Source organism: Pseudochaenichthys georgianus, chromosome 6 (genome assembly GCF_902827115.2).
Source record: "Pseudochaenichthys georgianus chromosome 6, fPseGeo1.2, whole genome shotgun sequence".
Lineage (NCBI taxonomy): Eukaryota > Metazoa > Chordata > Actinopteri > Perciformes > Channichthyidae > Pseudochaenichthys > Pseudochaenichthys georgianus.
Genome location: NC_047508.1, coordinates 41,387,942 through 41,414,592, shown reverse-complemented (window position 1 = coordinate 41,414,592; position 26,651 = coordinate 41,387,942). Strand labels below are relative to the sequence as shown.

At 41.7% G+C, this 26,651-nt stretch overlaps 1 protein-coding gene across 1 annotated transcript in view; it reads left to right on the top strand.

Moving 5' to 3' along the window:
- The window catches only part of cep290 (centrosomal protein 290), a 144,060-nt gene that overhangs the window by 23,366 nt on the left and 94,043 nt on the right, over positions 1–26,651 (top strand). The window contains exons 17-19 of the mRNA XM_034085975.1: positions 654–717; positions 17,542–17,675; positions 24,611–24,757. Of these exons, the coding sequence (XP_033941866.1) occupies positions 654–717; positions 17,542–17,675; positions 24,611–24,757 (345 nt within the window). The remainder of the gene's footprint in view (positions 1–653; positions 718–17,541; positions 17,676–24,610; positions 24,758–26,651) is intronic.

The following is a 26,651-nucleotide window of genomic DNA, read 5'->3' as shown; positions in this document are numbered from 1 at the left end:
TGTCAATTTAAAAGATAATTTTGCAAGTCAATTTTTTTTAAATGTGTCGTAAAAATGTGAAGTAACACTTTTTTTTGGTGAAACCGCTCAATGAACTACATCTCCCATCTCGCACCACACACCAAGACGGCCGTCCCGTTGGCACGTTTCACTTCTTTCTTTCAGAACGAGGCGAAAAGTATTACATGAGGTGAAAATCACTCCAAGTCTGGGCACGTTGAGAGCTGTGCATACACACAAGGGGAGTTAGTCGGTTCCGTAAGAGCCAGCATGCGGGACCGGGACTCTGGGATTTGTAGTCTTTCTAGTTGCATATTTTCCATAGTCTTATATTTCAACAGTTTTACGACAAACTGTGACTTTTTTGACATGGAAATGATTTTTTAAGATTGACAAACATCATATGTGTAATTCGTGGCACAATTCAAACGGGATCGAAAGATAATCTTTCTCTCTCCATTGACTTCAATACATACTTTTTCCGAAATAAGGTCCCATGGGTCGGAAGTAGATGGGCGGGACTTCGCCTCTCTATCACACCAAAGTGATTTGAGAATTCAACATAAATACATTTGACACAATATATGTTGCACCTGCAGTTATAAAGGTTTTAAGGTTTTCTTTGTTAACTTTTGATAACATCTTCTTTGCAGAATGAGGAACTGAGCAATAAGGAGAGAGAGCTCAAACTCCAGAAGACCCAGTTCTACATGAAGCGTGAGTACACATTAACGGTCCGATTCACTTCTATAAGTTATCTGACAACCCGTCAAACCAACAATATGTCAATTTCAGACCACCACGCCAATGTATGCACCTTTTTTCTCTCTAAGGAGAACAATCGAGCTGCAAGATAGAGATTCAATTTAACATTATTACAAGATTCACAATACTGTCGACAGCTTAAAATCGGCTTAAAAGAGTTTATGTTGTTGAATTATAATTCAGTTAAAGATGTTAGGCATGTATGGAATGCTGTAAAAGGTTATGTTCGAGGCAACGCCATAGCGTACTCCTCAAACCGAAATAGGGAAGAGCTCAAGGCAATCGTGGATCTAGAATGTACATTATCATCACTGATTAGAGAACTACAGGAACATTATAATTCAGATAAAGAGATAGCAGTATGCAAAGTTAAAGCTGAACTCAATGCGCTACTTACCAAGAGAGCTACATTTCTGATTCATAGGGTAACACAGAATATCTAGATGGAAGTAGACAGAGCTCCCTGCTGGCAAGTACACCCCGAAATAACGAGCAGCTGGCCCAAATATCCTCAATTATGAATAATGACGGCATTGTCCTTTATGATCCAGTTCGTATTAATCATGAATTTGAACAGACATCAAAGGCAGAGTTAGAACATTTATTTGTGGATCTGAATGTACCACATCTATCCCCTGAGGACATTGATCGCTTAGATAGTGAAATAACACTTAAAGAATTATCTGAAGCATTGGAAGACATGAACCTTGACAAATCCCCTGGTATAGATGGTATCCCTCCGGAGTTATATTCCCAGTTCTGGCCTGATTTAGGACCAATATTATTGGAAATGATTCAGGTAGCACTTAAAGAAGGACATTTCCAAAAGGACATCAATACAGCTATAATGTCTCTCATACACAAGAAGGGGAAAGACCCAAACTTATGCACAAGTTTTAGACCAATATCACTTATAAATTCAGAAATCAAACTTTATGCAAAAGTAATAGCTCGACGATTGGAGAAAGCCCTTCCGACATTACTTCATTATGACCAAACAGGCTTTATGAAAAACCGATTCTCATCAGACAATATCAGGAGACTACTGCATGTTATTCATTTTGCAGCAGACATAACATCGCCTTGCGCCGTATTATCAGTTGATGCTGAAAAAGCGTTTGATAGGCTAGAATGGCCATTTTTGTGGCATACAATGCAAATAATGGGTTTTGGGACAACATGTATGATTATGGTGAAGATCCTATATAATAATCCAAGTGCTATGGTTCTGACAGGCAATCAGTGGTCACCTAGATTTCCAATTCTACGTGGCACACGGCAAGGCTGCCCTGTCTCCGCGCTTCTGTTTGCAATTTCTCTAGAACCGCTTACACAGAAAATAAGACTATCCAAAGAAGTGAAACAGATAGTTGTAAAAGACACAGACCACAACATTTCGTTATATGCGGATGATCTAGTACTGTACTTGGACGAGGTACCAACTACGCTTCCTAAGCTGTTAAATATTTTTACCCAATTTAGTTCAATATCTGGTGACAAGATCAATTTGAATAAATCATGGATTTTACCCCTCAATAGTGCCATGGTTGAACTAAACTTAAATACAGAATTGCAGATTGTCCAACAATTTAAGTATTTGGGAATTGATATATATGCCTCATTAGACACAATAGTAGCAAAGAACTACAAAAGAATGTATACAACAATTAAAGATGACCTAAAAAAGTGGATTAATATAACAATTTCTTTAGCGGGACGAATTTCAATCATAAAGATGAATGTTCTACCAAGAGTCAATTTCTTAGCTAGTATGTTGCCTTTATCTCCACCAGACGGTTTCTGGGACAAACTTCAGAATAGGATTTCAAAATATATTTGGAAAAACCAATACCCAAGAATCAGATACAAAGTTTTACAATATGACAAAAACAGTGGAGGCCTTAATGTTCCCAATCTCGAGCTCTATTATTATTCCTTCACGCTTCGAGCCTTGAAAAACTGGATTGATGAAAGCACCAATGTACCTTGGATTAAAATTGAAAGAAGTATAGTCAATCCCCTTAAACTTGGTGATGTCTTATTTTCTGCCATGTCGTCATATGACTGTATGCAAACATTTGGACCAAGTATTGGGCAAGCCGTGAAAGTGTGGAAACATGTGGAGAAATGGTGCAATTGGTCTGTAGGTTGGCATAGTAACATACCCATCTTTCATAACCTGTTGCTACGTATTGGGAAAAAAGCAATCCAATTCCCACAATGGCAAACCCGAGGAATACATTATCTTTCTGACATAACCAACGACAACGGCTTGATGTCCTTCCAAGAATTGAAAGATACGTATAATGCCTGGCTCTTCCTTCTTTCTCTATTTACAACTACGTACTGCCATGCGCACACATGGAGTTCCTTGGAATCAACCTCTGCCAACACATCAATTGGTTAAGACCTATGAAACACACGGAGGAGTCCCCACCGCCCGTCACCCCCCCCCCCTGTCAACGCCTTTGAGGATACTCCGTTCACCCTTTCGCCCTCGCCCACCATCCTGGAGATCGTTGAACACATGAAGGAGATACAGAGGGTTGGCACCGATTCCTTCCTGGATTTCAAAGACCAAACTAAGGCGATGCGAAGGGCTGGCAGCATGTCCTTTACCCCCGCCCCTCAACGACGCCCACCAAAATCACTGCAGAGACGCGCACCATCTCCCCCGGCTTCATCACCATGCCTACCACAATCATCCAAACCAAAACAATCTGCAAACTGATATCTGCTGGGTCCAGGCTCAAGGGCGTATGGCACTCTCAACTCTTTCCAGGACATGCCCGGGCCCTGCCTGCCAGTAGCTTTGCCGATATCTGTGTTGATAGGAAATAGATTAAGAGCGGTAAATCATCTTAGATACAGGAAGCGCTCAAACGTTTGTGTGAGTTTATCTAATTTAGCAGTGATTCCATGTCAGCCACAGCTTGTTACAAAAAACCTGACTGATAGTGTGTTTAACAAACTTAAACTAGCTTTATTAAATGTCAGGTCTTTGGCAGGAAAAACATTTTTAATCAATGATTTTATCACTGAGCACAATCTGGATTTTATGTTTTTAACAGAAACTTGGATTGAACAAAATAACAGTGCAGCTGTTCTTATCGAATCAACCCCTCCCAACTTTAGTTTTATGAGTCAGGAAAGAATGCATAAGAGAGGAGGTGGAGTTGCTATTCTGTTCAATGATTCCCTTCAATGCAGGAAGACATCGTATGGAAACTTTGATTCTTTTGAATATGTGGCCCTTCAGCTGAAATGCTCCTCTCGAGCTCTGTTCCTAAATATCTATAGGCCACCCAAATACTGTGCAAGCTTTTTTGATGACTTTACTGAACTGCTGTCTATAGTGTGTATTGACTTTGACCGTCTAGTCATTGTTGGTGATTTTAACATCCATGTTGACAACCCCCAGGACAGAGGGGCTAAATAACTGTGTTGTGTTCTTGATAGCTATGGACTGACTCAGCATGTGACGGAGCCCACGCACAATAAGGGGCACACTCTGGACTTAATTATCTCAAAGGGTCTGAATATCTCTACGGTTGTGGTGACTGATGTTGCACTCTCTGACCATTCCTGTGTTTTATTTGAGAGCTCTATTTCTGTTCACACAAGTGTTCAAAAAGAGGTAACCACAAAGCGATATTTAACTGAAAATACTAGGGAAATGTTTACTCAGAATTTTTCTTCCACACTTGCCCCTGCTAACATCTCAGTAGATGAGCTAGTAGATCATTTTAATTCAAAAATTAAAAATGTTATAGATGCCATTGCTCCAATTAAGGTAAAGGAAGTGACTGGGAAGAAAATATCTCCATGGAGAAAGGCCATGACCGTTAAAACAGAAAAAAGAGAATGTCGAAAAGCTGAACGCAGGTGGCGAAAAACAAATCTCCAGGTTCACTTTGAAATTTATAAAGAGAGACTTGGCCTTTATAATTTGGAATTGAAAAACGCACGACAATCATTCTTCTCTGATATCATTACCAAAAACAAAAACAACGCACGTGCCTTGTTTGCTACCGTCGACAGACTAACTAACCCCCCAGTGTCAGTAGCCTCTGAATTTCTAACCACCAGGGCGTGCAATGATTTTGCCTTTTTCACTGACAAAATTCAGAAAATCAGACAAGCAGTCAGTGCCTCTGCATCAGGAACAGCAAATGTGTTGTCTCTGTGTCCACTTAACATCAATTCAGACATCATGACACAATTCCATCAGATTAATGATAAAAACCTAGAGGACATTATACAACTTCTGAAGTCCTCCTCCTGCTGCCTTGATATTATTCCAACAGGATTTTTCAAAGATGTTTTGCCTTGCATGGCCTCAGAACTACTTCATATAGTAAACAAATCTCTTCACTCAGGTATTTTTCCACAGGCCCTGAAAACTGCAGTCATTAAACCGCTCTTAAAAAAGAATAATCTAGATGCTTCAGTAATGAACAATTACAGGCCCATATCAAACCTGCCATTTCTAGGTAAGATCATTGAAAAAGTTGTTTTTCAACAGTTGAGTAATTTCTTGCATTTAAATGGTTGTTTCGATGTGTTCCAGTCAGGCTTTCGTCCAAACCACAGCACTGAGACTGCTCTTGTAAAGGTCTTTAACGACATCCACTTAAACACAGACAGTGGCAGAACTTCAGTGTTAGTATTATTAGATCTCAGTGCTGCGTTTGACACTGTTGACCACAGCATATTACTAGACCGACTGGAAAACTGGGTGGGACTTTCGGAAACAGTTCTAAATTGGTTTAAATCCTACTTAAAGGATAGAAACAACTTTGTTTCTATAGGTAAATACACATCTGAGTTGACAAATATGACATGTGGGGTTCCTCAAGGCTCCATCTTGGGGCCTCTTCTCTTTAACATCTACATGCTACCACTGGCTCAGATAATGAAGAACAACAAAATAAGTTACCATAGCTATGCAGATGACACACAAATTTACGTAACAATTTCACCAGGAGACTATGCTCCAATTCAAACACTGAGTAAGTGCATTAAACAAATCAATGACTGGATGTGTCAGAACTTTCTCCAATTAAACAAAGATAAAACTGAGGTAATGGTCTTTGGAGCCAAGGCAGAACGTTTAAAAGTTAGCGCTGAGCTTCAGTCTGCAATGTTCAAACCAACCGATAAAGCCAGGAATCTAGGTGTAGTCATGGACTCTGACCTGAGTTTCAACAGTCACATTAAAGCAGTTACTAAATCAGCCTACTATCACCTAAAGAATATATCTAGGATTAAAAGACTAATGTCACAGCAGGATTTGGAAAAACTTGTCCATGCCTTTATCTTCAGTAGACTCGACTACTGCAATGGTGTCTTCACAGGTCTCACTAAAAAATCTATTAGAAAGCTGCAGCTGATTCAGAACGCCGCTGCTCGAGTCCTCACTAACACTAAGAAAGTGGACCACATCACTCCTGTTCTGAAGTCTTTACACTGGCTTCCTGTGTGTCAAAGAATAGATTTCAAAATATTGATGCTGGTTTATAAAGCACTGAATGGTTTAGGCCCAAAATACATTACTGACCTCCTGCTAAATTATGAACCATCCAGATCTCTCAGGTCTTCAGGGACTGGTCAGCTTTCTGTCCCCAGAGTCAGAACTAAACATGGTAAAGCAGCATTCAGTTATTATGCTCCAAATATCTGGAACAAACTCCCAGAAACCTGCAGGTCCGCTGCAACTCTGACTACTTTTAAATCCAGGCTGAAGACTTTTCTTTTTGTCGCTGCTTTTAATTGAACTTTTCATATCTTAAACTGCACTGTAACTTTTATCCATGTACTTTTTCTAAACGTAATTAAACTCCATGACATTTATGAGAGGGACTGCTCGAAAGCAGAGATATTTGGAATATCTGGCATCGACGGATGAAAAATAGTGTTTTGGTAACACGGAGTGTTTTGGTAACACTTTTAAAGACTTTGTTATGGAAGCAAAGCAGGGGAGGGGGTGTGTACAGCCTCCTGAGGGTCCGATTGTGGATGTCATGCGAGCAAAATATGGTGAAGAAAGTCTGTCTAAATTAAATCATATTTTAGACTGCACTGTAACTTTTATCCATGTATTTTTCCTTAATGTTTATTTTATTAGCTTTTCTTTTTTAATGCTTAATGTCTTTCATTTCTTTTTTGTAAAGCACTTTGAATTACCCTGCGTCGAAAAGTGCTATATAAATAAACTTGCCTTGCCTTGCCTTGCCTTAAGGTCATATTAAGTCCAAACAGTGTGAGCGGCACTACTTCATATATATATAAAAAACTGCAAGATAAATTAACCGGATTAATCTAAAGTCAAAGACATATATCTTGCCATGACTAGCTTAATCCTCGTGGTTTTGTTCCTACTATCTTCATAACTACATTAAGAATATAGGTTTGTCGAACCAGGAGATCTGGAAGTGAGATCAAGAATTTATTTGCAGCATCATCCCTCTTAACCCGCCTGTTGTCTTCGGGTCAAATCTGACCGATTTACTACTTTCATCAATCATAACTTTTTTTGTTTTACATTCGATTGCATTCAGGCTTCATGATATCCTTCACAGCAGACTTTTGAACATATTAAATTACTGATCACACTTTCATTGCATTTTGGATGATTTAGTCAACTTTGTAACACCCATGGTGTTCCCGGCCAAAACTGACCGCCATAAAGAAAAGGAATTAGTAACCATCCGGATCAGATACAACACACACACACACACACACACACACACACACACACACACACACACACACACACACACACACACACACACACACACACACACACACACACACACACACACACACACACACACACACACACACACACACACACACACACACACACATACACATACACATACACATATACATACATACATACTCTAGATGTGTTCCCCCCCTTATTTCATTTCATTTCAAACCTTTATTTAGACAGATAGGTCCCTTGAGATCATGGATCTCTTTTACAAGGGAGACCTGCATCAATTTAGTTCCACATGAAACATAAAAACAAACAATAGAGGACATCATAATTACATATTCACCAACACTTACAAACACCCATAGTGTCAGAAAGCATCTCGTGCAGACGTGCCGTAAAAACATTCAGAGAAATAAAATTGCTCAATTTCAATTTGGACTGTAGGCTGTTCCAATCAAGCGGAGCTGCGCACATAAAAGCCGTCTTACCTAAGACAGTCCTCACTCTTGGCACATCTAACAAGACCACATCCTGCGATCTCAGACAATAGCTGCCCGCAACTTTCTGCTTTACCAGAGAACAGATGTAATACGGGAGTTTGCCCAACATAGCTTTATAAATAAAAGTGTACCAGTGACTGAGCCTCCGTACAGAGAGAGATGGTAAACCTGCCTTGGTATACAGTGTACAGTGATGTGTAAGCGCTTTACAATTTGTGACAAATCTCAGAGCACTGTGATACGCAGCATCCAATTTGCTCAGGTAATGGGCAGGTGCATTCATATACATCAGATCCCCATAGTCCAGCACAGGTAAAAAGGTCACAGAGCCTTTTCCTGGCCTCAAGCGAGAAACAGGACTTGTTTCTGAAAAAGAACCCAAGCCTAACCCTCAGTTCTTTAAGCAGGTTATTGACATGAAGTTTAGAAGAGAGACAATCATCAAGCCAGATACCAAGGTATTTGTAACAGGTAACCACTTCAAGTTTTGTTCCTTGCGTAGTTACAATATGTAAAACAGGCTCTGGTGTCTTTTTTGCTTTTGAAAAGAGCATTACCTTGGTTTGATCCACATTTTAAAAGAAGCTTTAATTCAGAGAGCTGAGTCTGAATAGTGTTAAAAACAGCCTGTAATTTAACAACAGCCTCCTGAATGGAGGGACCTGCACAATACATCACGGTATCATCCGCATAAAAATGTAAAGTAGCTTCATCCACATTTTCACCTACGCTGTTAATATATATGGAGAATAAAAGTGGTCCTAAAACAGAACCTTGTGGTACACCATTAGAAATGTTTAACCACTCAGAAGACAGCCCATCAAAGTGAACACATTGGGACCTTTCAGAGAGGTAGTTCACAAACCACCCACTGCATGGCTGGACATGCCAATACTGAGTAGCCTCTGCTTTAAGATGCGATGATCAACGGTATCAAACGCTTTGGAAAGGTCAATAAATAGAGCTGCACAACTCTGCTTATTATCTAAAATACTAGTAATGTCATTCACCACTTTCATCGTGGCAGTGATGGTGCTGTGTTTCTTTCTGAATCCTGACTGGTGTTTAGACAGGATATCATTTATACATAAAAACTCCTTTACCTGTTCACTCACTAGGCGTTCGAGCACCTTCGCCAGAACTGACAATTTAGAGATTGGCCTATAGTTATTTAAAATAGTTGCCTCCCCTCCTTTCAGTAAAGGCAAGACATACGCTGACTTCCATACTGTTGGAATTGTGTTTGAGCGGAGGGAGAGGTTAAAAAGAGAAGTGAGAGGTGGAGCAATAAAATCTGCAGCTATCTTTAAAAAGAAAGGTTCTAAGTTGTCCGGGCCAGCCGGTTTCCTAGGATCTAACTTGGATAATGCTTCATGAACAATACCAATAGTTAAAGGAGTAAAACTGAAAGGGTTTTCCAGACCACATTGTTCAGAGTCAAGGATTGGAGCGTTCACAGAAGCAGAAGTACAGTCAGTGACAGAATCAAACAGAGAGCCACAAGACACAACATGCTTATTAAAGCAATTTAGCATAGTAGCCCTGTCTGATATAGTGCCAGATGCTGTGGTAAGGCACGGAGGTAGCTCATTTGGGATATCACCAGTGGAAATCGATTTTATGGCTTTCCAAAATTTCCTAGGATTATTCAGGTTTTCTGTGGTAACCGACAAATAGTACTTTGATTTAGCACTTTTTATTTGAGATGTGAAGCTATTTCTTAGCTGCCTAAAACGTAGCCATTCTACCTCTGAGCCTGATTTCCTAGCCTTAGCCCAAGCATTATTTCTCTCATGAAGGAGACTGGACAGCTCAGCAGAAAACCAGGGATTGTTTCGTCCCTTCCCTCTAAATGTACGCAGAGGTGCATGTCTGTCTATAATTTTCATAAAACCAAGCCTTATGTGCCCAATCCCTTCATGTGAATCACACCTGGCACACACACACACACACACACACACACACACACACACACACACACACACACACACACACACACACACACACACACACACACACACACACACTGTTACACTCCCTCTTGGCTAGGGGTACAAAGGGACACGGCACGGTCAGTTTGGAATTGGTAATTGTTACCTTTGGTTTATTTGTAACCAAAACTTTGAACACAATAATATCCACACGAACAGCCTGGACCAACAACGGACCAAACTGTTACGGTTTAACAACAAAGGACTCCAAAAGAGAGTTGCACAGTATGCTACAAAAGAAAGAACGTACCTCACTTCTAAAGTGGAACAAAACACTAAATAAAAGGACATTGTGTGGGAACACAGCTGTGGCTGATCAACCGGTGCTAATCACCGGGGTCTAAGCCATATACACAAATGCTGATCTACAGGCGCTAAGCTAACCTGGGTCTAAGCTGTTTCACTATAGCCGCTTTCACACCGCAGGACTTGCGGTACTTTAGTGCCGGCACTAAAGTACCACGGCACTAAATCCGCCAGGGGGCTAGTGCCAATCGCATTCACACCGCAGTACTTTCCCTGAGGCACGATTACGCTGACGTCACTTCGTCTTCTTCTTCTCTGGGTTTACTGGCAGGCCGCAAAACCACTTCACGGCGAGTACAACAAAAAACGAGAGAAGAAGAACTACACGGGGGGAGGGGGTATAAAGCCCACCCGCTGTATGAGGCGTTTGTTTACTTTCCGACCTCAGACATGATGGAGTTCATAAGGGTAATTTACAAATAAAATACCCCATGATAACAATGGACTTTATCTTTATGTATTTATTATATATTACCCCCTCAGGCTGATTTTGGAAAAGGACATCAACCCTTGTTTGGTGTTTTTCCCTTATTTATCTAAAACAAATGACATGATAAATTACTTGTGTTTATGTGTGTAAGACTTGTGTTTCTGATCAATTCAACCACCGACACCTGTCTGCTCTCACATTCTTCTATTCTGCAAATTTGGGGTGGGACACAATAAATAAAGCTTCGCCAGTTTGTTTGTTTTATTGCACAGTCAAGACATAACAATAACGGCATCATGCTGTTCCAGGTGTGTCGTATGCATGTACATTGAAGTTAAATAACAGTGTGAAATGTAAAATAAAGTGTAAGTAGTTTCAAAACAATGTAACAGTGGCAATATATATAGCAGCAGACACGCCTTAGTGCAAGTTAGGTGTCAGTATTAAAAAAACAGTGGCAATATATATATATAATAACAATAGAAAATCGTTACCACTCTTATTATTGTGGTCTTTAATTTTTTTATAGTCCTGCCTGAGTTTCTTTATTTTTACCCGGCATCCGTGTGCACTGTGCACGATTCCCAGCTCAAGTAGCGAACATCGCTCAAAACATTTGGAGTTGGGAACTGCTTTCTGTAGAAGCTGCTGCATCCCGTCCTTGGAGTAAATTGCCAGAAGCGCCGACACTTCCTCATCATTCCACCGCTCCGGTGTTGTAGTACGTGTGGTCATAACTGCTTTAAAGTACAAAAAAACTACTCGCTCAGGTGTGGCTGTGGTTTTGTAGCGAGGAAAAAAATGGCTGCCTAACAAAACAAATTCAGAGTCTAACGGGGCGTGGTTTGCAATTCGCCCAGCCAATAGAAATAGAATAGAAATTGGCACTCTTTTGTCACCAGGTTCGTACCACCTCTCGAGCAGGGACTAAAAAGTACCAAAAGAGTTCCCGGCACTGAGTAGTCCCGGCGGTGTTAACGCGACATTATTGGTACTAACGGAACTAAAGAACTAAAGTACCAAAGAAAGTCCTGCGGTGTGAACGCGGCTAATGTCACTACTCTTTAAATGCGGGTCTACAGGAGCTAAGCAACCTGGATCTACACAATACACACACACAAACCCTACACTAAACACGGAGTACTACGACACACTGCTACTCAGTGTGCTCGCACAGAACCCTACTGAACACACGGCTAGGCAGTCTAACGAATCTCAGCATACACACTGCTAAAGTGTGGAAACATGTGGAGAAATGGTGCAATTGGTCTGTAGGTTGGCATAGTAACATACCCATCTTTCATAACCTGTTGCTACGTATTGGGAAAAAAGCAATCCAATTCCCACAATGGCAAACCCGAGGAATACATTACCTTTCTGACATAACCAACGACAACGGCTTGATGTCCTTCCAAGAATTGAAAGATACGTATAATGTGCCTGGCTCTTCCTTCTTTCTCTATTTACAACTACGTACTGCCATGCGCACACATGGAGTTCCTTGGAATCAACCTCTGCCAACACATCAATTGGTCAAGGTCATATTAAGTCCAGACAGTGTGAGCGGCACTACTTCATATATATATAAAAAACTGCAAGATAAATTAACCGGATTAATCTAAAGTCAAAGACATATATCTTGCCATGACTAGCTTAATCCTCGTGGTTTTGTTCCTACTATCTTCATAACTACATTAAGAATATAGGTTTGTCGAACCAGGAGATCTGGAAGTGAGATCAAGAATTTATTTGCAGCAGCGTCCCTCTTAACCCGCCTGTTGTCTTCGGGTCAAATCTGACCGATTTACTACTTTCATCAATCATAACTTTTTTTGTTTTACATTCGATTGCATTCAGGCTTCATGATATCCTTCACAGCAGACTTTTGAACATATTAAATTACTGATCACACTTTCATTGCATTTTGGATGATTTAGTCAACTTTGTAACACCCATGGTGTTCCCGGCCAAAACTGACCGCCATAAAGAAAAGGAATTAGTAACCATCCGGATCAGATACAACACACACACACACACACACACACACACACACACACACACACACACACACACACACACACACACACACACACACACACACACACACACACACACACACACACACACACACACACACACACACACACACACACACACACACACACACACACACTCTAGATGTGTTCCCCCCCTTATTTCATTTCATTTCAAACCTTTATTTAGACAGATAGGTCCCTTGAGATCATGGATCTCTTTTACAAGGGAGACCTGCATCAATTTAGTTCCACATGAAACATAAAAACAACATAAAAACAAACAATAGAGGACATCATAGTTACATATTCACCAACACTTACAAACACCCATAGTGTCAGAAAGCATCTCGTAAAAACTTTCAGAGAAATAAAATTGCTCAATTTCAATTTGGACTGTAGGCTGTTCCAATCAAGCGGAGCTGCGCACATAAAAGCCGTCTTACCTAAGACAGTCCTCACTCTTGGCACATCTAACAAGACCACATCCTGCGATCTCAGACAACAGCTGCCCGCAACTTTCTGCTTTACCAGAGAACAGATGTAATACGGGAGTTTGCCCAACATAGCTTTATAAATAAAAGTGTACCAGTGACTGAGCCTCCGTACAGAGAGTGATGGTAAACCTGCCTTGGTATACAGGGTACAGTGATGTGTAAGCGCTTTACAATTTGTGACAAATCTCAGAGCACTGTGATACGCAGCATCCAATTTGCTCAGGTAATTGGCAGGTGCATTCATATACAACAAATCCCCATAGTCCAGCACAGGTAAAAAGGTCACAGAGCCTTTTCCTGGCCTCAAGCGAGAAACAGGACTTGTTTCTGAAAAAGAACCCAAGCCTAACCCTCAGTTCTTTAAGCAGGTTATTGACATGAAGTTTAGAAGAGAGACAATCATCAAGCCAGATACCAAGGTATTTATAACAGGTAACAACTTCAAGTTTTGTTCCTTGCGTAGTTACAATATCTAAAACAGGCTCTGGTGTCTTTTTAGCTTTTGAAAAGAGCATTACCTTGGTTTTATCCACATTTTAAAAGAAGCTTTAATTCAGAGAGCTGAGTCTGAATAGTGTTAAAAACAGCTTGTAATTTAACAACAGCCTCCTTAATGGAGGGACCTGCACAATACATCACGGTATCATCCGCATAAAAATGTAAAGTAGCTTCATCCACATTATCACCTACACTGTTGATATATGGAGAATAAAAGTGGTCCTAAAACAGAACCTTGTGGTACACCATTAGAAATGTTTAACCACTCAGAAGACAGCCCATCAAAGTGAACACATTGGGACCTTTCAGAGAGGTAGTTCACAAACCACCCCACTGCATGGCTGGATATGCCAATACTGAGTAGCCTCTGCTTTAAGATGCGATGATCAACGGTGTCAAACGCTTTGGAAAGGTCAATAAACAGAGCTGCACAACTCTGCTTATTATCTAAAATAGTAGTAATGTCAGTTACCACTTTCATCGTGGCAGTGATGGTGCTGTGTTTCTTTCTGAATCCTGACTGGTGTTTAGACAGGATGTCATTTATACATAAAAACTCCTTTACCTGTTCACTCACTAGGCGTTCGAGCACCTTAGCCAGAACTGACAATTTAGAGATTGGCCTATAGTTATTTAAAATAGTTGCCTCCCCTCCTTTCAGTAAAGGCAAGACATACGCAGACTTCCATACTGTTGGAATTGTGTTTGAGCGGAGGGAGAGGTTAAAAAGAGAAGTAAGAGGTGGAGCAATAAAATCTGCAGCTATCTTTAAAAAGAAAGGTTCTAAGTTGTCCGGGCCAGCCGGTTTCCTAGGATCTAACTTGGATAATGCTTCATGAACAATACCAATAGTTAAAGGAGTAAAACTGAAAGGGTTTTCCAGACCACATTGTTCAGAGTCAAGGATTGGAGCGTTCACAGAAGCAGAAGTACAGTCAGTGACAGAATCAAACAGAGAGCCACAAGACACAACATGCTTATTAAAGCAATTTATCATAGTGGCCCTGTCTGATATAGTGCCAGATGCTGTGGTAAGGCACGGAGGTAGCTCATTTGGGATATCACCAGTGGAAATCGATTTTATGGCTTTCCAAAATTTCCTAGGATTTTTCAGGTTTTCTGTGGTAACCGACAAATAGTACTTTGATTTAGCACTTTTTATTTGAGATGTGAAGCTATTTCTTAGCTGCCTAAAACGTAGCCATTCTACCTCTGAGCCTGATTTCCTAGCCTTAGCCCAAGCATTATTTCTCTCATGAAGGAGACTGGACAGCTCAGCAGAAAACCAGGGATTGTTTCGTCCCTTCACTCTAAATGTACGCAGAGGAGCATGTCTGTCTATAATTTTCATAAAACCAAGCCTTATGTGCACACACACACACACACACACACACACACACACACACACACACTGTTACACTCCCTCTTGGCTAGGGGTACAAAGGGACACGGCACGGCCAGTTTGGAATTGGTAATTGTTACCTGTGGTTTATTTGTAACCAAAACTTTGAACACAATAATATCCACACGAACAGCCTGGACCAACAACGGACCAAACTGTTACGGTTTAACAACAAAGGACTCCAAAAGAGAGTTGCACAGTATGCTACAAAAGAAAGAACGTACCTCACTTCTAAAGTGGAACAAAACACTAAATAAAAGGACATTGTGTGGGAACACAGCTGTGGCTGATCAACCGGTGCTAATCACCGGGGTCTAAGCCATATACACAAATGCTGATCTACAGGCGCTAAGCTAACCTGGGTCTAAGCTGTTTCACAATGTCACTACTCTTTAAATGCGGGTCTACAGGAGCTAAGCAACCTGGATCTACACAATACACACACACAAACCCTACACTAAACACGGAGTACTACGACACACTGCTACTCAGTGTGCTCGCACAGAACCCTACTGAACACACGGCTAGGCAGTCTAACGAATCTCAGCATACACACTGCTAAAGTGTGGAAACATGTGGAGAAATGGTGCAATTGGTCTGTAGGTTGGCATAGTAACATACCCATCTTTCATAACCTGTTGCTACGTATTGGGAAAAAAGCAATCCAATTCCCACAATGGCAAACCCGAGGAATACATTACCTTTCTGACATAACCAACGACAACGGCTTGATGTCCTTCCAAGAATTGAAAGATACGTATAATGTGCCTGGCTCTTCCTTCTTTCTCTATTTACAACTACGTACTGCCATGCGCACACATGGAGTTCCTTGGAATCAACCTCTGCCAACACATCAATTGGTCAAGGTCATATTAAGTCCAGACAGTGTGAGCGGCACTACTTCATATATATATAAAAAACTGCAAGATAAATTAACCGGATATATTGGCATCTCTGCAGTATGGAACGCAGATCTAAAAAATGATACGCAGACTATTGATTGGAAGAGAATATGGAATAATATCTCCTTAACATCGCGTAACTACAATCACCAATTGATACAGTATAAAGTGATACACAGATATTACCTGTCAACCAGAAAATGCTGTCAATTAAGGATGATTCCAAGCCCCATATGCCTTCTCTGTAACCAAAAGACTATTGGCACATATGTACACATGGTTTATGAATGTACTGCAGTAAGAACGTTCTGGAAACAGGTTATTGACATTGTACCTGAGATTATTGGAGTTCACATACCCTGTCTCCCAGATATTGTATTGTTGAATGAAGATTCTTCTCTTGATCTACAGAAACATCAGAAAAGGGTGCTTTTCGCTGGTCTAACAGCAGCCAGAAAAATAATAGTAATACGATGGAAACCCCCACATACTTTATTTATTAAGCAATGGATATCATCCTTCCATGACCTACTAATTTCAGAGCTGTCAATCGCTTCTGCTAATAAGGCTAAGGGGGAAACATTAGAGGCTATTCAAAGAGCTGCTGATCGGGTAATATCATTCATGTAAATGATGATTGTACATATACGCACACCTTGGTGCAATTGTAGTTTATTAGGAGTTAATGCAGCTTAAACAGATGAAATGTTATGTGAAAAAAAAAAAATGAATGTATTTTATGTGGATACATTGTTATGCTATAAATTGTTATGCTATAATATATATATAATATATAGATGAACTCAGACAATTGCTAAAAAACATCAGGTCGGATTTTCTGTGAAATGGCAAGATGGGTGGGAAGAGGGGGTGGCATGGGAAAGGGATTCCCTATATATATATATATATATATATATATTTTCTTTCTTTCTTTTTTCTTTTTCTTTTTGTATCGTCTATATAATTTGTATCTGTATAAGTCCCTTTTGTGAGGGCAAAAAAAAAAAAAAAAAAGTTGGTCACAAAAAAATTAAAAGTTATCTGACAACCCTTAGTAGAAGAGAATAATGTCCTGCAGGGATAGTTAAGCTATTTTTCACAACCCGATACCTTTTAGTGTAATGAAATGCATCAGTGTCACAGATATGGTTCTGTAAGGTACGTTTATTTATATAGCACATTTTCAGACAATTCAAAGTGCTTTACATCATCATTAACAGTAAGAAGAAGACAACAGAAGGGAACACAATAAATAAACACAATGGAATAACAGATTCATAAAAAACATGCATAAAAGAGATAGTTTAAAAACAACATTGTAAATACAGTAGGTGCTTAAACAAGTTAAAAGACTTCTGGGTAAGCAGCTGAAAACATATTTTTTTTTAGCCTCGACTTGAAAGAACTCATCGTTGGTGAAGACCTCAGGTTTTCTGGAAGTGTGTTCCATTAGTGGGGAGCATAACAACTCAAAGCAGTGTTTAAACCCATAGTGGATGAGCTGTCAAAAGAGAAAGGAGACCTGGAGGCTGCGCTGAGAGACGTCCTCAGAGCAATGAGGAATAGCCGAGAGACGGCTCCATCTGAAGCTGCCATCGACATCTCCCGTCTGGAGAGGTTAGCCAAGGTGAGCGTCTACCATCTGTTTGATTATTTTTGATTTGATTTATTTTGAATGTGTAAAACAATAATAATAATGAAATGAAACATGAGAATTATTATACTATATAAACTTAAAGGTGGGGTAGGTAATTCACTTTCGAAACACTTGTTGTTATATTCCATGGAATGCTCTTAACGTCCCGATAGCAATGAATACATTAAATGCTTTGACAATAAATACATAAACAAAATTCATCTGTGGAAGCCGTGGCGCTGTAAAAAGCACGACCAATCATCTGAGCCGGCCCGGCTAAAGTAACTGGATGGCCTACCTGCCTGTCAGCCTTCCATCTGGGCACACACTTATCGCATGCCCTCATTGGTCATGTGCGCGTTCGTGTGTGTTGGAGGAGGGGCTCTGTGAGGAAGTCTGAAGGAAGGGGCAGATTATTTTCGGTTGCGTACTTTCAGATTCTAGCGCACTCGAGCTGCTTTCTCCACACTACCTTTAAGGTGAAATTGATAAACAAAAATCTTACTGACTTAAAAATTATATATAAAAAATTATCTACTTAATTACACATCTGAAAAGGGGTGGGAAGTAGTTTACACATATTTAATCCCACCCCTTCTCCCAAAAACTAAATGATTAACATATATATATTTATTTATTTTATAATTAACAAAACATAAAAACAACAAATAAATAAACAAACAAATACATGAAAGAGGTAATCAAGAAAAGGTAAAATAACAAACCAAATAAATAAATTAACCGGATTAATCTAAAGTCAAAGACATATATCTTGCCATGACTAGCTTAATCCTCGTGGTTTTGTTCCTACTATCTTCATAACTACATTAAGAATATAGGTTTGTCGAACCAGGAGATCTGGAAGTGAGATCAAGAATTTATTTGCAGCATCATCCCTCTTAACCCGCCTGTTGTCTTCGGGTCAAATCTGACCGATTTACTACTTTCATCAATCATAACTTTTTTGTTTTACATTCGATTGCATTCAGGCTTCATGACATCCTTCACAGCAGACTTTTGAACATATTAAATTACTGATCACACTTTCATTGCATTTTGGATGATTTAGTCAACTTTGTAACACCCATGGTGTTCCCGGCCAAAACTGACCGCCATAAAGAAAAGGAATTAGTAACCATCCGGATCAGATACAACACACACACACACACACACGCACACGCACACACACATACTCTAGATGTGTTCCCCCCCTTATGTGCCCAATCCCCTCATGTGAATCACACCTGGCACACACACACACACACACACACACACACACACACACACACACACACACACACACACACACTGTTACACTCCCTCTTGGCTAGGGGTACAAAGGGACACGGCACGGTCAGTTTGGAATTGGTAATTGTTACCTTTGGTTTATTTGTAACCAAAACTTTGAACACAATAATATCCACACGAACAGCCTGGACCAACAACGGACCAAACTGTTACGGTTTAACAACAAAGGACTCCAAAAGAGAGTTGCACAGTATGCTACAAAAGAAAGAACGTACCTCACTTCTAAAGTGGAACAAAACACTAAATAAAAGGACATTGTGTGGGAACACAGCTGTGGCTGATCAACCGGTGCTAATCACCGGGGTCTAAGCCATATACACAAATGCTGATCTACAGGCGCTAAGCTAACCTGGGTCTAAGCTGTTTCACAATGTCACTACTCTTTAAATGCGGGTCTACAGGAGCTAAGCAACCTGGATCTACGCAATACACACACACACACACACACACACACACACACACACACACACACACACACACACACCCTACACTAAACACAGAGTAGTACCCCGGATGACGTGGCAGAAGCGGGCGGGGATTGGGTGACGTCCGTCCAATCACCGCGGATGTTGCGAGGTCGGGACGGCCAATGACAGCAGGGGAACTGCACAGCTCATTTACATATGCACAACGTTAAAGGCACAAGGTAGCAGCGGCTGTAACACACCCCCCCCCCCCAAAACACAAACCCCACAGGGTTTTTGTGAACCATAACACACCATAACCACGGAACACATCACTCCAGCCTGCACAACGCATCTGCGAACACATTTTCTTTCTTGTGGCAGATGTGCAGGTTGTAGTCCTGGACGATCAGAGCCCACCGCATGAGACGCTGATTGTGGTTGTACATGCGGGACAAAAAGACAATGGGGTTATGATCGGTAAACACTGCAACTGGACCCGACATAAACCTCGAAGTGCTGGAGAGCTAACAACAAAGCAAGGGTCTCCTTTTCGATAGGAGAGTAGCGGACCTGGTGCTTGTTGAATTTACGGGAGAAATAGCAGACAGGATGATCAACTCCATCCGCATCCTCCTGCAGTAAAACAGCACCGGCCCCCACTGCACTAGCATCCACCTCGAGTTTGAAGGGTTTAGCAAGATCGGGAGCAGCGAGCACAGGAGCGTGAATTAAGAGTGTCTTTACACACTCAAAGGCATGCTGGCACTCGGGGGTCCAAACATAATCCACCTTGGGACTTATCAACCTAGTGAGGGGTTGGGCTACAGTGGAAAAGTTGCGGCAGAAACTGTGGTAGTAGCCTGCCATGCCGAGGAAACAGCGGAGATCACTCCTGGTGACGGGAACCGCACATTCAGCCACCGCAGCAACCTTAGCTTCCACTGGTCGGACTTGGCCTTGCCCAACCTGCTTTACCAAACTCTTTACCAAGCTTTACCAAACTCACATTTGGCCAGATTCAAAGTAAGACACGCCTGTGCGAGCCGGGGTGAATACCTGCCCCAGGATCTTCAGGTGCATTTCCCAGGTGGGCGTGTACACAATGAGATCATCCAAGTACGCGTTACAATTGCTTATTCCGGAGAGGACAGTATTCACCAATCTTTGAAATGTAGCGGGAGCGTTACACATCCCAAACGCCATGACTGTGTACTGCAGAAAACAGTCAGGCATGGCGAAAGCGGAGATTTTTGAGGCACGGTCCGTTAAAGGTACCTGCCAGCAACCTTTAAGTAGGTCCAATTTACTGACATACTTCGCGGAACCTAAATTATCGATGCAATCCTCCATTCTCGGCAATGGGTAGCAATCTGTCACCGTAACAGCGTTCACCTTACGGTAGTCCGTAGTAAAGCGCGGAGAACCATCAGATTTCGCCTCTACCAGACACGGCGAACACCATGGGCTAGAGCTCTGTGTCGCTAAGCCATTAGATACAAGGTATTCCGCCTACTGTTTCATAAGCTCGCGCTGGGTCGGATTGGCACGGTACGGATGTTGTTTAATCGGCCTCGCGCCCTTTACATCGATGTCATGCGTCATCACATTAGTTTGTGTCGGGACATCATGGAAAAGGCTCGGGAAACGATCCACCAACTGGGTTATGTCATGCTGCTGGGCCTCCTGCAGATGACCTAACACAGTGGGCAATGTCTTTACCATCTCCGAGTTGCACAACCGACTATTAATAACTATTAAGGCGGAAGCAGCTACTCTTTGATTACCTGAGCCGATCGGCGTACTATCAGTGGTGGTGCGTGAATAATAACGCTTCAACATGTTCACATGGCAAACGCGCGTTTTACGCCGTCTCTCTAGAGTACAAATTACATAATCCGTGTCACTGAGACAATCACGGATTTCGTACGGGCCGAGGAATTTTGCTGAGAGCGCAGAGCCGGGGATAGGTAATAGTGCGAGAACCTTGTCACCTATTTAAAAGTGCCTAGGGACAGCGGCACGGTCATAATTTCGCTTCATGACCGCTTGTGAAGCGGAGAGCGACTCTCTAGCGAGTGAATTTGCTCGCTCACGGAACTGACTAACGTAATCTAATACGTTTTTATCTGAAGGTATATCAGCCGAAAGAAACTCATCATGTAAGATTTTGAGTATGGCCGAAAACGAGCTCCGCGGGACTGAATCCTAATGACTCCTGAACAGCTTCACGGGCTGCGAACAAAACGAAAGGAATTCCCTCATCCCAATTCTTCTCTGTTTCCATACAGTACTTTCGCAGCATGCTTTTTAAAGTCTGATGCCACCGTTCTAACGCCCCCTGCGACTCGGGATGATACGCACTGGATATCACATGTTTAACCAGCAGTGTTTGGAGAACCTGCTTGAACAACTTCGATTTAAAGTTGGTCCCTTGGTCACTCATTATTCGCGGAATTCCAAATGTAGAAAAGAACTTCGTCAAGGCCTTAACTACAGCAGCGGAAGTAATGCTACGCAGTGGAATAGCTTCAGGGAAACGAGCTGTACACATAATCGTGAGTAAATACTGTTGACCGGTTTTTGTACGTGGTAACGGGCCAACACAGTCTATCAACACCCGGTCAAAGGGCTCACCTATAGCCGGTATGGGATGTAACGGAGCCTGCGGAATTTTTTGATTAGGCTTACCGACAATCTGGCACACATGACAGCAGCGGCAGAAGCTAGAGACATCTTTCTTTAAACCTGGCCAAAAGAAATGCTTTAGAATGATTTGACCATTGACTTTCATGCGCTACAGATAGCACATGTTGACGGTATGGCACCGGCACGACTACTTGATGCACTGCACTCCAGTCAGCTTCAGCAGTAGCAGTGAGGGACCATTGGCGCACTAATATCTCCTTATCCAACACATAAGCCACCTTCTCACCCCTTGCTTTGTCATTACTCACCACCTGCTCGAAACACTTCGCAAGCGTGGGATCCGCCCTCTGCGCAGCGTGGAACCGTCAACGGCTGGGCTGGCAGGTTGCGCTGGGCTGGCAGGTTGCGCTGGGCTGGCAGGTTGCGCTGGCGCAGCGGTCTCAGCAGGGGAAATGGAAATCGCCACTATGCCACATAATATTGATCCATACCCACACGCTGACTGGTCTGAGAATGGCAGAGCCGAGGCCACAATCACTGACTGTGCACCTCCAGTGTCTCGTAGGATGCGGACGGGTCTCTGATCGTCTGACTCACCTGTTAATGATATCAACCCCTCGAACACAAAAGGCCTGAAACAGGGGTCTATTTCCTCATCATTGTCAGGTGTGGAAATACTGAGGGAGTTAGTGTTAATTAAGCCGATGCCTTTCGGCCTAGATTTGGTGGCTGCTCCTTCCGCTTAAGGATCATGCAATTACCAATAAGATGTCCAGGCTGATGACAATAGTGACATTCTCTCTCCTCTTTGTTCCTCGTAAATACTAAGCATACACACTGCTAGGCAGTCTAATGTGCCCCTCCCCCCACATGGATCACACCTGGCACACCAATACATGTTCAGTGTCTGTTCTTTGTATATTCACTGCAGTGTTTCATGTATGCCAGTAGACTGATTATACAATATGTACAGTTTGAAAGGGTGTTAAATGAACTTTGGTGATGATTAATGTTTTTTATGTTAATAGCCGCGTTCACACTGCAGTACTTTTCCCACAAAGGTTCATGCGAACTTAGTTCATGAGAACTCTTTAGTTCTCATGAACTAAGTACAGATCGCGTTCACACCAGAATAAGTCCCTGGGGGAGGATTAGGCAAATGAAGCCGCTGACATCACTTCTTCTTCTTCTGCTTTGGGTTTACTGGCAGGCCGCAAACCACTTCACGGCGTATACTGCCGCCCCAAAGTCCCCGGCCGGAAGTCCCCGGAGTTGGGGAAGGCTTCAGTCGAAGCTGCTGGGAGTCCCAGCAGCTTCTACTGAAGCCTTCCGAGTAAATCGCCAGAACGCCGACACCTCCTCATCTCCACCGCTCACATGTTTTATTTTGTGTTGCCATAAGTTAGTCTCTCTGCGTTTCTGCGCTGGGCTAATGCTAATGCTAGTAATGCTAATGCGAGGATAATAAAATGGCGGCTTCACAAAACTTTTTGGGAGTTTTACGGGGCGTGGTTTGCAATCCGCCCAGCCAATCAGGAATATAGCTCTTTTCTCAAAAAAGAGCCGCTCGAAAGTCCCTGCTCTCGAGCAGGGACTTTCGAGGGGGTGAAAAGGTTTGCATGAACTACTTTTAGTACCGGCTCTTTTTGGTGTGAACGCGATCATGAACTAAGTTCGCATGAACCTTTGTGGGAAAAGTACCGCAGTGTGAATGCGCCTCATGTAATAGCAGTTAAAACAGGACCGGTCAAATTTGACCGCGAACACCAAAATAAGGGGGGAAACGAAGACAATAGGAGGGTTAAAACAGAAGTGGCAAATAGAACAGCAATCATAGAGGTTACAAAAAATAAAATAGACAAATTAATAAATACCTGTGCTTTCTACTTCTTACATGTTGAACTCAAATACCTGTACTTTCTACTTCTCACATATTGAACCCAAATACCTGTACTTTCTACTTCTTACATGTTGAACACAAATACCTGTACTTTCTACTTCTCTCATGTTGAACTCAAATACCTGTACTTTCTACTTCTCTCATGTTGAACTCAAATACCTGTACTTTCTACTTCTCTCATGTTGAACTCAAATACCTGTACTTTCTACTTCTCTCATTTCCCAAACAGCTGGTTCCTTTAGTCTGAATGTGTGTCTGGTGGTGTGATCATTATTCTTTAGAGTCATTGCGTGCCTATTGATTTGAACACGATCCGTGTATCCATCACTTCCTGGTCTTCTCTAAAGAAGAGGGACCAATGGAAACGTTGTCATGTTGCCGTTGTTCAGCATGGAAACATTCATTAGCTAACAATGACATTATTGTTCTATTAAAATAAAGGGAGGTCAGGTACTCTTTAAAGCAGCTGCTTGTTATGGGTACTTTTTACTGAAGTACACTTCAAAGCCTCTTTACTTTGACTTGAGTAAAGAAGTTCAGTCAGTACTTCTACTTTTACCAGAGTATTTTTGAACACGAGTGTCTGTACTTCTACTTGAGTAAAGGATGTGTGTACTTTTGCCATCTCTGGTTTGTTTTGACTGTGCTCGCCCCTCATATCTCAGGTTATAGATGGCAGCAACATGATTGGGCAGTCTGAGTCCCAAATCCAGCAGCTGTTGGGGAGAAATGAAGAACTGAGGCAGGAGTTGAAGTTGGCCCGGGAAGAAGCAACCAGCAATTTCAGTCAGCTCGCCGGAGCCAAAGAAAAGGTACACCATTTTTTGATATGTCAAGCTAAAATGGGATGCTGTTGACTTATAATGACAACATGTCAGTTGTTTTTTTATGTATGATTATCCATCCGTGCCGTTCTCATGAACGCGATAGCTCAGGAATGCCTCGAGGGAATTTCTATCAAATTTGGCACGAACGCTCAATTTGTCTCAAGAATGAGCTGATAACAATGTTGTGTTCAAATGTCAAGGTAGATGTGTCCTCAGAAAACACGGCGTTGGCTATTACCTAATCATTCGCCTGTCCATTCTGACAGTGTGCAGAAATGTCTTGTAGGATAAAACTCAAGGTGTTTAAGGTAAACTGTAACTCGACTTGTTGGCTGAGGCATGAACTTTTCTATCTAATACGTCTGGAACCCGTTTTTTTCTTTCTTATAATTTGGCACAATCTTCCAGTGCACTCGAGCATGAACTGATTAGATGTGGCCTCCATCCCATTCGTGTAAACGCAAAAGTCTCAGGACATGCATTGTGGGAATTCTTAAGATTTGGGTAAAACGTCTACTGGAAGAATTGTTAGAATTTTTTGGTAAAGGTCACTCTGTCCTGACAAAAGACGTATTGGGCCATAAATCACAAATTAACTTGCTTACTAGGACAATTTACCCCAAATGTCTCTCGGAAAAAACATTTAAGTGATGACGTTTTGGTCCGACGAGGCGTACAACTGGGTTTCAAATGTTAATCCTGACCCATGAACTTCTCTCTCTTTCCAGAGGGGAAATGCGATATCCAAGGGAAGACTCGAGGGAATTTCTTAACATTTGGCACAAATCTCCAGTAGACTGAAGTATAAACCGATTAGATTTTGGGGATCAAATTCTTTGTTAATTTACATGCTTCAGATTTGGGTCAACTGGATGAAGATTAGAGCTTGCTGATCGTGGTGGCTTTGTCCTCACAAAACACGTATTTGGGGATAACTTAAACAATCGGTTGTTAATTATGACAATTCACACAAATGTGCTATAGGATGAAACAATGACATTTTGTTTAGACATTAACGTACCATTGTTCGGTAGGGATTCCAAATATAATCGTGACTCTTGAATGTATCTATCTATTGCTTTAGGAGGAGAATAAGATATCCCAGTAACCACTCGAGGGAATTTCTTGAAATTTGGCACAAACGTTGAATAGACTCGAGTATGAACTGATTAGATTCTGGGGTTCAAGGGTCAAAGTAATCGTAATTCAACATCCATCCCATCCTATCAAAGCAATTTTGGAATTGCTTCAGATTTGAGTCATCCACCAGATGAATGATTAGAAATGTGTGGTCACGGTCTCTGTGTAAGACACGCTTTCTGGCCATATTACGAGAACTCACTGAACTTAAACTGCAGCTTGGCTGAAGTTTTCAATGTTATCCTTTTTGGAAGCAAAATGCAATATCTGAGGAGGGCCTTAAGGTGAATTCCTTAACATTTCACACAAACGTCCTGTGTACTCAAGCATTTTTGGGGTTGAACACATCCCATTCATGTGAACTGCCAAATCTCACGAAATACATTGTGGGAGTTTCTTCAGATTTGGGAAAAATGTCCTCTCTACATAAATAAAAATGATTCCAATTGTATGTTTTAAAGGGCCCATGTCATGGCCATTGATACTGAACATAATTCCATTGTTGAGGTCTACTAAAATAGATTTATATCGTGCACATTTCCAAACTCACATTGGTTTCTCACAGCATCTCTGTGTAGTGTGTGTATTCACTCTCTGTCCTACACGCCTTGTTGGAGCTCCTGCCCCCTCCCTATGAGCCCACTGTGCTCTGATTGGTCAGCTCGCCCACTCTGATCTGATGAGTCCACCACCGTTACAGCGGAACATCAGTGATTATGTGTTACAATGGCGTTTGTTA